Source organism: Ananas comosus, linkage group 14, assembly GCF_001540865.1.
Source record: "Ananas comosus cultivar F153 linkage group 14, ASM154086v1, whole genome shotgun sequence".
NCBI classification, from domain to species: Eukaryota; Viridiplantae; Streptophyta; class Magnoliopsida; order Poales; family Bromeliaceae; genus Ananas; species Ananas comosus.
The window spans coordinates 6,493,823-6,508,051 of NC_033634.1; the positions used below are offsets into that span (position 1 = coordinate 6,493,823).

Sequence of the window (14,229 nt, forward strand, 5' to 3'; positions counted from 1 at the left end):
TTGCATTGATTTGATGCTTGAGGACATTGGAAAGATGCCCGAGGTGCGTAGAACAGTGAAAAGGGCAACAACATTGAGTGGTTATATTTATGCCCGCGCAGGCCTGGTCAACATGATGAGGTGTTTCATAGCCCAAAGATAGTTGCTTAGGCCTGCTGTAACAATATTTGCAACGGCCTTTCTTATTCTTCAACGATTACATAAGCAAAATAGCAATTTTAGAAAGATGTTCACATCGAATGATTGTACCAAAAGTAAATGGGCAAAGGAAGAGGTGGGTAAAAATGCAACTAACATTGTATTGATGTCCACCTTTTGGACTAGCATTATTTATATTCTTAAAATTTTTGGTCCTCTTGTTCGTATACTTCGACTAGTTGACGGTGAAAAAAATGCCAGCAATGGGTTATATTTACGAGGCTATGAACAGAGCAAAGGAAGCAACTGCAAAGTCTTTTAAGAGGAGAGAGGAGAAGTATAGTGAAGTATTCAAGATTATTGATAATAGATGGCAATGCTATTTTCATCGCCCTTTGCATGCCGCTTGTCATTTTTTAAACCCTGAATTTTTTCATTCAAATTCAGAAATTTACGGAGATAAGGAAATTATGTTGGGTTTATATCAAGCTTTACAAAGATTGGTTGCAAGTGCTCAGAACAACATAAAGTGTGCAATCAACTAAGTGTATATCGTGAACACCTCATGCAATATTCTCCCTTGTGATCAGCCCAAGGTATTCTAAGGTTTGTCTTCTTACTTTTGTAGGCTGATTCACCCTTGCTACTTTAGCTATATACTCCATGTCAATGTGTCATCTTCCCTCTCATTATCGTTGTCTTCATCCATTATTCCAATCAACCATTCATTACTATCATCAATTTCACTCATCCAATCAACCATTCATTACTATCGTCAATTTCACTCATTGAGATATAATCGATGGTGTCATGCAATTTATATTATTGCCTGGATGCTCTATTGAACCTTACATACACCAAATCATTTAAGCGTTTTTGCGTTAGTTAGCCTATTTCTTTTCTTAATATGAAGCTGCAAAAAAAACGAACAACATTATGATAATAAAGATAATATGAAATTTCAAGTATTAAACTAAGAACTCAAAACTATCAAATACTGAAATACTATAACTATAGTATAAGATGATTTAATATAGATAACTTGCATGTTCAAATACACTCCAATTTCGCTCACAACCGGAAACACTACAAGTGAAGCTAAGAACCCTACTAGCAAATTTCTGCAACTCTGGTGTTGATGATCCAAACAATTTCCACCACTCAGCTGTTCATATAAATGTTATATTAATAATAAATTAATAATATATGTAAATAACTCCATTTTTTTCTTATCTTATCTTACTACAAATAAGTAAAACCTATTAAAATGTATACTGCATAGATTTATAATAGTACTAAACTATTATTAGCAAGAAGTATAAAACTAACATACCTGGTGACTTTGTTTTTCTTTGTCGAATTGCCATTTTAGTTCCGAAAAGGTCATGTGATTCACGTTATACACTTAGTTGATCGCATACTTTATCTTGTTCTTGAGCACTTGCTACCAATCTTTGGTAAGTTTGACATAAACCCGACATAATCTCCTCATCTCTATAAATTTCTAAATTTGAATAAAATAATTCAGGGTTTAAAAAATAACCAGCGACATGCAAAGGGCGAGGAAGCTGGCATTGCCATCTATTATCAATAATCTTGAATACTTCACTATATTTCTCCTCCTTTCCCTTAAAAGACTTTGCAATTGCTTCCTTTGCTCTGTCCATAGCCTCGTAAATATAACCCATTCTTGGCCTTTTTTTCACCGTCAACTAGTCGAAGTACACGAACAAAAGGACCAAAAAATTTAAGAATATAAACAATGTTAGTCCAAAATGTGGGCATCAATATAATGCTAGTTGCATTTTTACCCGCTTGTTCCTTTGCCCATTTACTTTTGGTCCAATCATCCGATGTGAACAAGTTTCTAAAGTTGCTCTTTTGCTTATGTAATCGTTGAAGGGTAATAAAGGTCGTTGCAAATCTTGTTATAGCAGGCCTAAGCAAACTCTCTTTGGGCTGTGAAACGCCTCAACATGTTGACCAGGCCTGTGCGGGCATAAATATAACCACTCAATGTTGTTGCCCTTTTCACTATTCTACGCACCTCGGGCATCTTTCCAATGTCCTCAAGCATCAAATCAATGCAATGGGCTGCACAAGCTGACCAATATAAACTTGGTCGTTTTGCTTCCAATAATTTTCCTATTAAAATTTCACATCTATTTCAAGTTAAACAAATATTTCATATAATAATGTAAAATTAAAGTATATACTGAAACAAAATTAATATACTTTATACAAAATTTCTTACCAGCCAACACATTAGTCGATGCACTATTAGTCACAATCTGAACGATTGTCATGCCCTGGATTACTACGTTCCCCACGCTCGCTAACAGATCCGCCGTACACATAGAAATTTTTCGTGTATACGAAGCAATAGCCGTACCTGCAAACAGATAGGAGCTAAAACAAAAGTACAGAGCTGCTAAAACTGAAACATATATATATATATATATATATATATATATATATTATACTATATATATTCTTAGACGATGAGAGAGGGGGCGGGAGGGGGGGGGGGGGGGGGGGGGGGGGGGGGGGGGGGGCGGGGAGGGGTGAGAATTGAACTAGGATATTTAGAGCCATTGGTGCCTTCTAGGTTCTAGCGCCTTGGTCTACTCCTTAATTACTGAATACCCTTGGTCAAATATGTATCCACTACCACACTACACCATTATTAACACGTAAATCTCTATTCAATGGGTGAAAAACTCGAAAGCACACCCCGTTGGTGCTTTGAGGTATTCGTAGACTCACTTGGCTTATCTATATTATATATGTGTAGAGACTAACTATGCCTATTGGAAGCATAAAGTAGTTTGGTGTTCGGATTTTTTGCCTTGGATCCCATTCTGACGGTGGGATGATAGCGTTTTAGGGTTGAGTGGTCGGTATTGGATTATATTTAATCAATGGTTAGAATGATCAATGGGTGATTAGAGGGCTAAAAAATCGGGAAGACCAACACTTTTGCTTCCAATAGATAGTAGCTCTACTCTTCTCTATTCTCTTCTCTATCTATATATATATATATATATATATATATAAAGCCTCACTGTACATACCAGTTCCAAAGTACAACCAACCTTCAGAGCGAAACTACAGACTACTGTATGTACATGGCACAACCAAAACTGTCACAAGTAGGGGAACCCCTCTAGTATGGTAACCGGGTAGATAGGGATGTAGCTCGCGACTCCCTTACCTCGATCAGAAACAGCAGCAGCAGCAGCAGCAGTTGAAGGCTGTGCAAGAAAAAGTGGCAACAATGGGTGTGAGAACTACTACAAAAACATAGTCCTCAGTGGATATCGTCACCGACCCCAACGGCCCACCCACTAAGCCTACAAAATGGGTAATAAGCTTATAGGTTAATAAGCTGGAAGAAACTCTACAGCTAAATGACTATACTAACGCTATCCAAACCATGCTCTCTGAAAACATAAGAAATGCATCACTAGCTATCAATCAGCCACAACTGACCCAATCTCAAGGGACTGCCAACTAGCCAGTCCAGCCTGTACTCAAACTAGGCTGCACACCACCCACGGGGGTGGCTGGTCCAAGAAAACTGCCCAAACAGAACTGCTACGACATCAACACAAGAAAAGTCTCACTCCGGAGCGGCGCTCGTGGGTGCGACCCAACCGAGTATGCAAGCGTGTCTCTGTCCAGCTCAATCAAGCTCAATCAGGCTCACACAGGCTATAGTCAATACAAAATGGGTCAAACTAGTCTAACAACCAAGGCTCACGTGCCCTCGGCACAATCTGATATAAGATGTAAGAATCTGGGTCCACCGTCAGCCCCGACGGCACCCGACAGTACCGAACAGCCTAACACTGCTGGAAAAACGAGCTTGGCCCCTCAGCACAAGCGTAATCTCAACCTACACTAGGTATCCACAACGCACTAACATCGGTGATACAAAAGATAAATCAGCTCCTGAAGCTAAATCTATTAATTTTTCGAAGAATGACAGGTGTAGGTTTAATAAGTTCTCTTCTAAGTCCCAGTTCAGCAGATAATAATCATCATAAATTTGCTAAGCATGCTCCAAAACTTAGATTTCATCTATAACATGAAATTCTACAGTTCGAGCAATAAACGGGATGGTTATATGTAAACTACACATGCTGGGATTTCATATACTTAGGAGGCACTCCGAAGGCTTCGAACAACATCAACCCACCTTAAACGCTAGTCCAACACTGGCTAGAAGTCGGTAGGAGAAACCCCGCACAAGGTCAGCCTCAACCGGAAACAACCCACGGTGCAAGAACAATCCTCCTAAGAGAAGGAGAGTAAAAAAAATGAGATCGTTCCTCAAATTCCTATAGAACTTGGGCATATAAGCTAGAGAGAGAAAGAGGAGAAGCCTACCAGGTTTCTCCAAGCTCCAACACTTTAGAAAGCTAGCTGGTTTGGTTAGGAATTAAGAAGGATAACCATGGCTGCAAAATGATCAAAAACCTCTTTACCAACTCAAACTGCCGCATTGAGTACCGGTACTAGGTTGAGGTACCGGTACCCGGCACTTAAACAGCTAAAACCTAAGCGCTAGAGTGCTGGATTTGATAGTGTTCCGGTACAAGCTCAATGCAGTACCGGTACCGAGTACAAAGCTTCACAAACCCGAGAGCAAGGTTTAAAGTGCCGCCCCATGCCGTACGGCACGGGGCGGCACGTAAGGTGGCACGGTACGGGGGGGGTCTCGGACCCCCCTCCGTGCCGCGGCACGCAGCGCCGTGCCGCACGAGACAGAGCGGCACGGCACAGCGTGCCACGGCACAGTGCCGTGCCGGCACTATGCTATTTTTTTTTTTTGCTTTTTGTTTTTTTTCCTTTTGTTTTGTTCTTTGGGGTATGCAAAGCATTCAAGATACCCCACGCCCCTCCCCAAAAACATTGCAAATCGAAAATTTACTTATGAGGTAAGTCAAAAAAATTATAATTTAATTTTTTTTGTTTATCAATATACGGACAAAAGATTTGTCCGAGCTTTTTGCTTCTATCATAGATATCTATTTTTCTTTTACAAATTATTTTATTAAAATTTGTCACACTGTGAATTTTTTGGCAAATTAAGAGAAAAAAATCGAACTCAATAAACAAATTTGAGCCACATCAAATATAAAATTTTATTTTTGTGCTAAAAGATTGAAAATATTGATAAAATTAAAAGCTAAATTAAATCAATTGATACTTAAATTTATTTAATTTATTTGTCATATAATTTATTACTTAATTTTATTGATAGATCTACTATTTTTTGAAAAAAATAATTAAAAAAATAATTTTGCAAATACTTTTTAAAATAATTTTTTCAAATAATTTTTAAAATTACTTTTTTGCATTTTATAAAAGAAAGACTATAATATGGTCAAAAAAAAAGAAAAAAAGATGTCTTTGCATTTTAAAAATTCTAACCTGTAAAAATTTTTATTTTACATAAGATATAATTGTACTTTACATACAAAAAAGTTTACAAATATGTTAATTGATGAGTATAGTAAGCTATATATAACAAATATTCATAATTATTTGATTAAATTTTTTAAAATAATATTATAAGAGCTTATTGGAACCAAAAGAATTGAAATAAGTCTGTGCCAAAGCGTGCCAGTAGAAGGTCGTGTGTATCCATCGGCACCCAAGCGTATAATGTGTCGGCACGGATGCGTGCCGGTGCCGTACCGTGCCAGGCAGACAACGGCACCCCCCCGTGCCACGGCACTTTAAACCTTGCTAGCAGCATTGAAAGGTATTCCTGCATCATAAAACCACCTAGCTAGTTCTTTACACCCCTTTTCTCTCAACTCTTTCCTACAAACTTCATTAATCATAGTTTGTTTCATTTTTTCGTCTTTTCTATCTTGAACTACCTTCTCTGCATTGGGAGTGAAATACAAGTCCATTGGTCCCTTTTGCCTTGGTTTTTTGGGTGCAATTCTACTACTACCAATACTACATCCGATACTTTTGCTTTGAACTCTTGTCACTTTTTCATCATAAAATCTTCTATTTCCTCCCTCATATGCGGCGGACATTTCGTGCATGCTTTTGTATTTCGGATACCTCCAACAATATGTTGCTTTGCTCGGTATATCCTTCCTCTTGTTATTTTTCCGCAAAAATTACATGTAAGATCGTTTGTTACTTTCAAATCTGCTAAATGTACATGCTTCCATGTAAGATCTCTTTCGGTTGCTTTCAAATCCATTCAAAAACTTAAACTGCAATTCGGCGAATATATAAGATCATTTTTTATTTTCAACTTTCAAGAATTTTTTTTACTTAAAAAGGTTCATTTTATCAAAGTAAAATAGTGTTATTTTTAAAATAAAACAGAATAAATCACTGCTTCAAAAAGACATTAAAAACATTGCTTAATAAAAAATAGAGAAATTTAAACAGAAAAAAAACTAGAGAAAGAGGAGGGGAGTGAGAGATGAACACCTTGGAGGGAGAGGCGAGCCGAGTTAAGGAGAGCTGGAGGCAACCAGAGGTGATGGACAAGCGGAAGAGCGACACGAGCAAAGAGAATGAGAAGAAGCGAACTCAGCGGGGAGAGGGAGAGGAAGAGGGAGTGGAGAGATGTTTAGGGTTTAGATTATGTTAGTTGTTGGTTTTGGGTTTACTTTTGATGTTTTAAACCCATTACACCAATAAATATATGGATCCAAACCCATTAAAGCATATATTTCTAGATCCAAACCCGTTAGGATCAAATATGAATGAGGCGTGCCTTCATTGCGCCTTGTGCCTTGCTCTAGGCATGCGCCTAGGCACTAGGCGCCTAGGCGCGCGCCTAAGGCGCGCTTTTTTAATCAATGCGACAGAGTGAGCTGGAATTACCTTCGAAAGGTCATAAGGCAGCTGAGGGTGAATCATAAATGGTGCATTGGATCGAGCAATGTATATCCAATGCCAAAATAATAGTTCTTGTTAATGGTATCCCCTCTAAATGGATCAAAGTCAAAAGAAGTTTACACCAGGCCGACCCTTTGTCTCCATCTCTTTTTCACGGTGGTGGAAGGCTTGACGAGGATGACGAAAAAAGCAGTCAACAATAATCTCCTAAGAGAGGTCGGCCCAAACGAGGATTGCAAGATTGCTGTAATCCAATCTGTTGATGACACGATCTTCTTCAGTGAGGCAAAAAAAAGGCAAGTGAGAAACCTCCTATTCATATGAAAAACATTCGAGTGGGGATCAGGTTTGAAAATTATTAAATTAATAAGAACAAGTCCGAGCTATTTTACTTGGACAGAAACAATCGGCCAGGGTGAGAGGTTAGCTGAGAGCTTAGGATGCAAACTGGGGACTTCCCCAATCCGCTATCTCGGACTACCGTTCACAAATGGCCGACTTTGAAAAGAGGATTGGTGGACTTTTATAGGTAAATTCGAGAAGCTGATTGAAGGATGACAAGTGAAACTCTTCTCTCAAGGAAGTAGACTTGTTCTTGTGAACTCTGTTTTGTCAAACCTGTCGCTATACGTTTTCTCGATGTTTAGAGCTCCCAAATGGGTTGTACGGCGTATTGAAGCCCTCCGAGGGTGTTTTTCTGGAAGGGAGGAATTTATATTGCCGGAAGACACTGCTGTGTACACTGGATGTCGGTATGTAGGGACAGAAAGGAAGGTGGACTAAGAACTTAGAGATCATGAACGTAGCATTATTGGCAAAATGGTGGTGGAGGTTCCTGTCGGATAAGAATCACTAGTGGGGCCCCCCCTAATCGAAAGTCTATATTACTCTCAAAGGAGACTACTCAGAGGAGTTTCTTTTGGACCTTACTCAGAGTGGTGACGGGATGTTCTAACGACTAGAGAGATTTTCAAGTGTGGAGTTACCTACTATTGGTGACTAGAGAGCAAGGATTAAAGTGCCATGGTACGGAGGCGTGCTGGTTGTCCCCTAGCACGGTACAGCACAGGCACGTCTCTATATTGACACGTGGCATGCTTGCGTGCTAATGGATACGCATAACCTCCTAATGGCACGCCTTGGCATGATTTTTTTATTTTTTTGTTCCCAATAAACTCTTATAATGCTATTTTGAAAGATTTAGAAAAATAATTAGAAATATTGGCTATAAATAGCTTACTACACTCAGCAATTAATATACTAGTAGATTTTGTATATATGTAAAGTGAAATATAACTATAGCTCATAGAGAATAAAAATAAAAAATTGATTAACTTTGAAATTTTTTTGATTTCACCTTTTTTTCAGAAAATTAAAAATTATAAAATACACAATTAGAGAAAATTATTTCTTCTTAAAATTTTTATGGAATTTGAAAGATTCAATAATATTGATTCGATGAGAGACCACATGATGAATAGATTAACTAGAATAGCATTACAATTGCTCTAATAATTTCTTTTAATTTTGAATCTATTAAAAATATTTATTAAAATTTTGAAGAAAAATTAATTTTTTATTAAAATTTTTAAGAAAAATTGTGAGATCTATCCATAAAAATTTAATAATAAATCATATGACAAACAATTAGTCAAATCCAAATATCAATAGCTTCAATATTTTTTTTATTTTATTAGTATTTTCCATTTTCTAAATCCAAAAAAGAATTCTCAAAGTTAAAAAAATTTTGTCATAAATCTCATACCCAATGCTAGATTTATCCAAAATAATTAAAAATCAGACTACATAATAACTTAATTAAGTAGATCCATTTTTAAAATTTTGTAAATTATAAATAAAATTTACATAATTTTAAATTTCTCCAACACAGGAACTTTACAAGTTAGAAATATTCAAAATGTATGAACAAATTTTAAAATTGTAAATTTCTTATTTATCTAATAAGTACATCTTCGACTTGCTATTTCTTTGCCTTTTCCCTTAAGATCGAAGTAATCAAAATAGCAATAAAGAAGAAATAGAAGGAATTGAAAGAAAAAATTAGAGAAAAAGTTGAGAGAAAAAAAAGGTTGAAGAGAATGAGAGAGAGGGATGGGTGTAGGGCAAAAACAAAAATCCAAAAGTAGGCACAAAGCAAAAACAAAAGATTAAAACAAAACATTGCGTGCCCATATAGGCACGCAGCGGAACTGTGCTGCGATACCCTTTGGTTATCGTGCTGTCTCACATGATACCCTTTGGGTATCGCGGCATGGGAGGTTTAAGAGAGACCCTCCTGTATTGTGCCACCAATTCCTTAATTGGTGACACGATACGTATCGCTTCGTGCCGACAGGCATGGTGGATACTTTAAACCTTGCTAGAGAGATTTTTAAGTGCTTCTGGTCAGACATTTGGCATGGGTTTTCCTCTCTAATGCCCCTTTTTCCACGTAGCTATAATAAAGTGGCAAAGGGATTGCTTTGAGATAATGTGTGGAAGTGGCGAAAGATACTATTTGGCTTCGCCCTAAACTAGCAGCACGATCGGGGTTTGATCCTGGACCTGACAGAGCTGCTTTCTAGCACCTTGTTGTTTGATAGAAGGGATGAAGTTAGATAGAGATGGGCCCAGTCCGGTAAGTTCTCGGTCAAATCACTTTATACCTTCCTACAAGATGGTGGTGTCATAGTCAGTAGATTTGTACCGCTGTGGAAAATCCATACTTAAAGTTAAAATCTTCATCTGCTTGGTATTAAAGCATAAGGTGCTAACAGTTGATAATCTTCAAAAAAGAGGTTGGCAGGTAGAGAAGAGTTGCGTTCTTTGTTCGGGAGAACCAGAGACGGTAGACCACTTTTTTGCAGTTTGCGAAATTACCAAACTGCTACCGGCAGATCTTTTACCTGATAAGTCATTAATACAAAATTGCAATTCAGTTGGCAAGCCTTGGGAAGCGAGCCGAATCAAAGGTGGTTCTTTAGGGGGGAGTTAACGACAATCGCCATTTCTTGGTGGGTTCTGTAGTTAGAGCGGAATAGAAGAATATTTCAAAAAAAAAAAGCACACCACGAGACAAATGTTGGCGGAGATCCGGTCCTGTAGGATTCCTTTGGACACATCAGCACCCTGATATATATATAGCAAAAGACCTTTTTTGCTATCAAGTTTTTAGCCTTTAGATCAATTCCTTTCATCATTTCTAACCATTGGATTAAATATTATAACCTAGTGGGGATCACTCAACCCTAAGGGACTAATATCACGCTAGCCTTACAATTTCTCATCCAAGGGTTAAAAACTTGATAGCAAAAAAAACCGTTTGCTATCAATAGTATTCCAGCCTAGCTCTATATATATATAGAGAGAGAGAGAAGAGAGAGTTGAGCTGGAATGCTATCGGTAGCAAACTGGCTCCGTTGGCACCCATTTGTTTTCGATGATGGAGCCTTTAAATTGATGATCGGCATCGTTGAACATGATCTATACCACTTGAAGTATCTAGAAACCAAATTTCAAATCATTTCGACATCATTGACCTAATGATCAAAGGGTTTCAAAATTTGTAATTTTAATGATAGATATGAGGCGTTTTCTTATTTAATGGTGTAAAGCTATCCAAATCAATTGAATTTTGGTTAGAAAATTCTTTAAACTATATAGAATAAGATCTATACTCTCGATCTTAATTACAAAATTCCTATCATCACTTTTTAGAGGATATTCATTTTCAGCCGTTCATTTTTACGCCCACTTGATGGACAAGAGAACAATATCGGAAAAGCATGAAATTTGATTTCTAAATACTTCAAGTGGTATAGATCATATTCAACGGTGCCGATCATCGATTTGGAGGCTCCATCATCGAAAACAAATGGGTGGCAACGGAGCCCGTTTGCTACCGATAGTATTCTAGCTCAACTCTATATATATATATATAATTAGGCTACTATACTATTAATGGCACCAAATCATTGGTGCTATTAGGTTTTTGGCCCTTCGGTGAAGGGATGTGTGATTAGGATGATAGTGGCTCTCTAGGTTGAGTGGGTGGTTGGTTAAATAATATGATCTAATGGGTGGAAATGGTCAAAGGGGTCGATCTAACAGTGGAAAACTCGATAGCACCAAGCGCTTGGTGCTATCGATAGTATAGTAGCCGGACTATATATATACACACACCATCGTAGCTCTTCATCTTATATATATATATATATATATATACGCACACACCATTGTAGCTTTTGTTCATCTTCTAAATGAATGAAGTGGTAGCATGCTATAATTATCTCAACAAAAAAAAAAAGAAGAAATTGTAGGGTTTAATCTAAGCGTCATGGACACGGGCACGGACATGAGACATGACACGACTTGGATACGGAGACCTAGCAGCTCCAAAAAAAAATAAGGATACGGACACGGCAGGGGTACGCCTTATAAAATATAATATTTTTAATTTAATAAAATTGAGTTTAAGAAAGCAACTAAAAAATTTTGAGGCCTCTAATCCTATCATATGAGATTAAAATAAAAAATTTAAAAACAGTATATTCTAATTTAAAATAACGATGAAGTCTATAAGAATGGGATGAAAAAGTGTAAAATTATATGCACAATAGAAAAAATAAATAATTTGTTGGAAAGTGAAAACCCTAGATAAAAAAGTTAAAATTTCAAAATCTTATTCTAAACTGTAAGGAGAGAGAAAGAGTTGGAGCATGGACAATGCAGATAGATGGGAGGAGTGTAGTTGCGTAGTGAATATTTTTTAAAATATTTCATACAAATCATTGTTTTTCTTTCTTTAATGGGTGCAGGTAAACCCACACACATCACAACCATCGCTTGTGTCATGACGTTGCGATCATGCATCCTTTCCCTTTTTTCTTCTTTTCTTTTTTAAGGGATGCGCCATGGACGCACGTCGAGCGCATGTCCAAGGCGCATCCACATCGAACTCTTTTGACAGGGACACACGGGGTTGACCCCGGCATCTGTGACACGTAGAGCTAAATTGTCATCATGGAAACTTTGCGTATAAAACTGAATTTTGGATCAAACATCGGGACTAAATTAGTAAGAGCAATGCTAGATCTATGACCAACTTTTGGTTGTAATCTTACAACACGCCCATCCAAGGGCCAATTTTTTCTCAGTAGTCATATCATTACTTTTTACTTATTAAAATCCGAAAAAGGTTGCATAAACCCTAGGGGTTATGGTGGTAACCCTTGGATTGACTATAATCGACCCTTTTTGGGTTGTAAACTTGCAATTTTAATCTATAATTGTTACTTTTCATTATATGTTTGATGGAATGAGTCATAAAATTCTTTATTCTAATAGAGCTGGCCTCTTGAATTTGTTGGGTATGTTGGATGTTCATTTCTTGAATTTCAAGTTGTACAGAACTATATTCTGAACTTAATTCTATTTCTGTTATATGGTAGGAAAATAGCTTGTTTTCTTCACTTTTGGCAAGTTCTTTACTCAAGGAAGCTCTAACGGCTTTTTCATTAAATCTTTCCAATACCTTTTGCCTGTGGTACTAGCAGAAGTGTCAAATTGAAGCTTGTATTATTGGGAGCTCAAAAGCTCATTTTAGCTTCCCACCATAACAAAAACTCTAGATATTTTTTTTTTATTTTCATCTGACACTGATGCTTTTTGGAATAGGTAAGTTTTTTAAGAGCTTGCTAAACAGGCACAATTTCTTTCGAAGTCCTCTCACCAAAGCCTACCAAACATATAGTTACTGCTTTTCTAGTAAATATTTTTCAAGAGCTGGGCTGGACAACTGCTAAACATTTTAATTACTGGTGAAATGTTGCTTGTTTGTGCAGGACAAATGGAAGACATTAGTGCACACAGCAAGCATTTCCCCTCAACAAAGGAGAGGAGAGCCGGTGCCTCAAGAGCTTCTTGACCGGGTTCTCTCAGCCCAAGCTTATTGGTCCCAGTAGCAGTCCAAACCTGCAGACCCTTAAATTTTTCTACTTGTCTAATCTATTCTTTTACTCTTCCCTAAGGGGAAAATATACCACACAAAGAAAGAAAGAAATAGAAGATTCAAAGAAATTTAACCAATTTGTAGAAGTGTTTGCTACTCACCATTATTCTTAAGCTAGGGTTCTCTTCTTATGAACTGCTAGAAGAAAGGACCCAAGAAAGAAGGAAACGAAGAAGGATTCTTGGCTGCTAACAGGATTCTTTCGTGTAAAACAATTCATTCTTACAGTGTAGCACTTTATCTTAGGCGGAAAAAAGAAAAGGATTAGGAAGATTCGTTTTACTCTTTTGTTGTATTTCTTCATATTTTTGTTGGTGTTGGACTCGGACTCATTCTGATGTTGTACTTTAGACAAACGTGACATTCTTTGTAAAATTTGATTCATGTAATTTTTGGTCTGAGCCATGTGACCATTGAAGGTAATAACATAATTTATATTTCCTTAACAAGATTCCAGCTATTTGTTTAAAATAATCTATTGAGATATTGCCCAGAGAGAAGTAAATGACAGAAGCTAGAGCTAAGATATTGTTAGATATAGATGTTAAAGAATGTTAAAGCTGTATTATAGCAAATGTGCTTCCCTTCTTTTTGTTTGTAGGGCTTTTAAAGTTGCAATGTTGGGAGAAGTGTGTATATGGATGGAGAAAAAAATGTGCTCTGTATGATATTTTGTTGTAAACGGAGATTCAAGATTGAGCATTTACCTTAATTTCAAGCTGGATCATTAATTGAGAAGCTGTTCCAGAAGCGAAGCCAACGGACGCTCAGAGCATGTTTGGGTTAGTCAGAGTTTGTAGCGGAGGTAATAGCTGAATAGTGGTTTGAAAAAGGCCAATGCTCTTACTTCAATAAAAGGAAAGAGCACTAGTGCAATGATTGATGGAGAGAATGGAAGAGAGAAAACAGTGGACAGTTATTGGAGCTTGTTTGTTCTCAATTAGTCTTCCTGTCTTCCCACTAGCTTCTTTCCAAACAATAGAAAATTAGTCTATTCTAATGTTTTTCTCCTCTTTCTTTCTTTCTTTTTTTTTTTCCTTCTCATTTTTATCTCTTATTTCCACATCCAAATAGAGGATAAGGGTTAGCTTGCAATGATATATGTCTATCAGATTATTGTTTCTACCTAAACTAGGAAGCCAAAACACGCTTAATTGGAAGCTTCAATTTAAAGTTTTTGCTTCTAGCTCAGATGAAGA

General features: G+C 37.1%; 1 protein-coding gene across 1 annotated transcript in view; it reads left to right on the plus strand.

The window, feature by feature from the left end:
* LOC109720543 (telomere repeat-binding protein 5) overlaps positions 1–13,476 on the plus strand; it is a 32,408-nt gene extending 18,932 nt beyond the window's left edge. Inside the window, exon 11 of the mRNA XM_020247744.1 lies at positions 12,864–13,476. Coding sequence (XP_020103333.1) covers positions 12,864–12,983 — 120 coding nt within the window. The 3' untranslated portion in view covers positions 12,984–13,476. The remainder of the gene's footprint in view (positions 1–12,863) is intronic.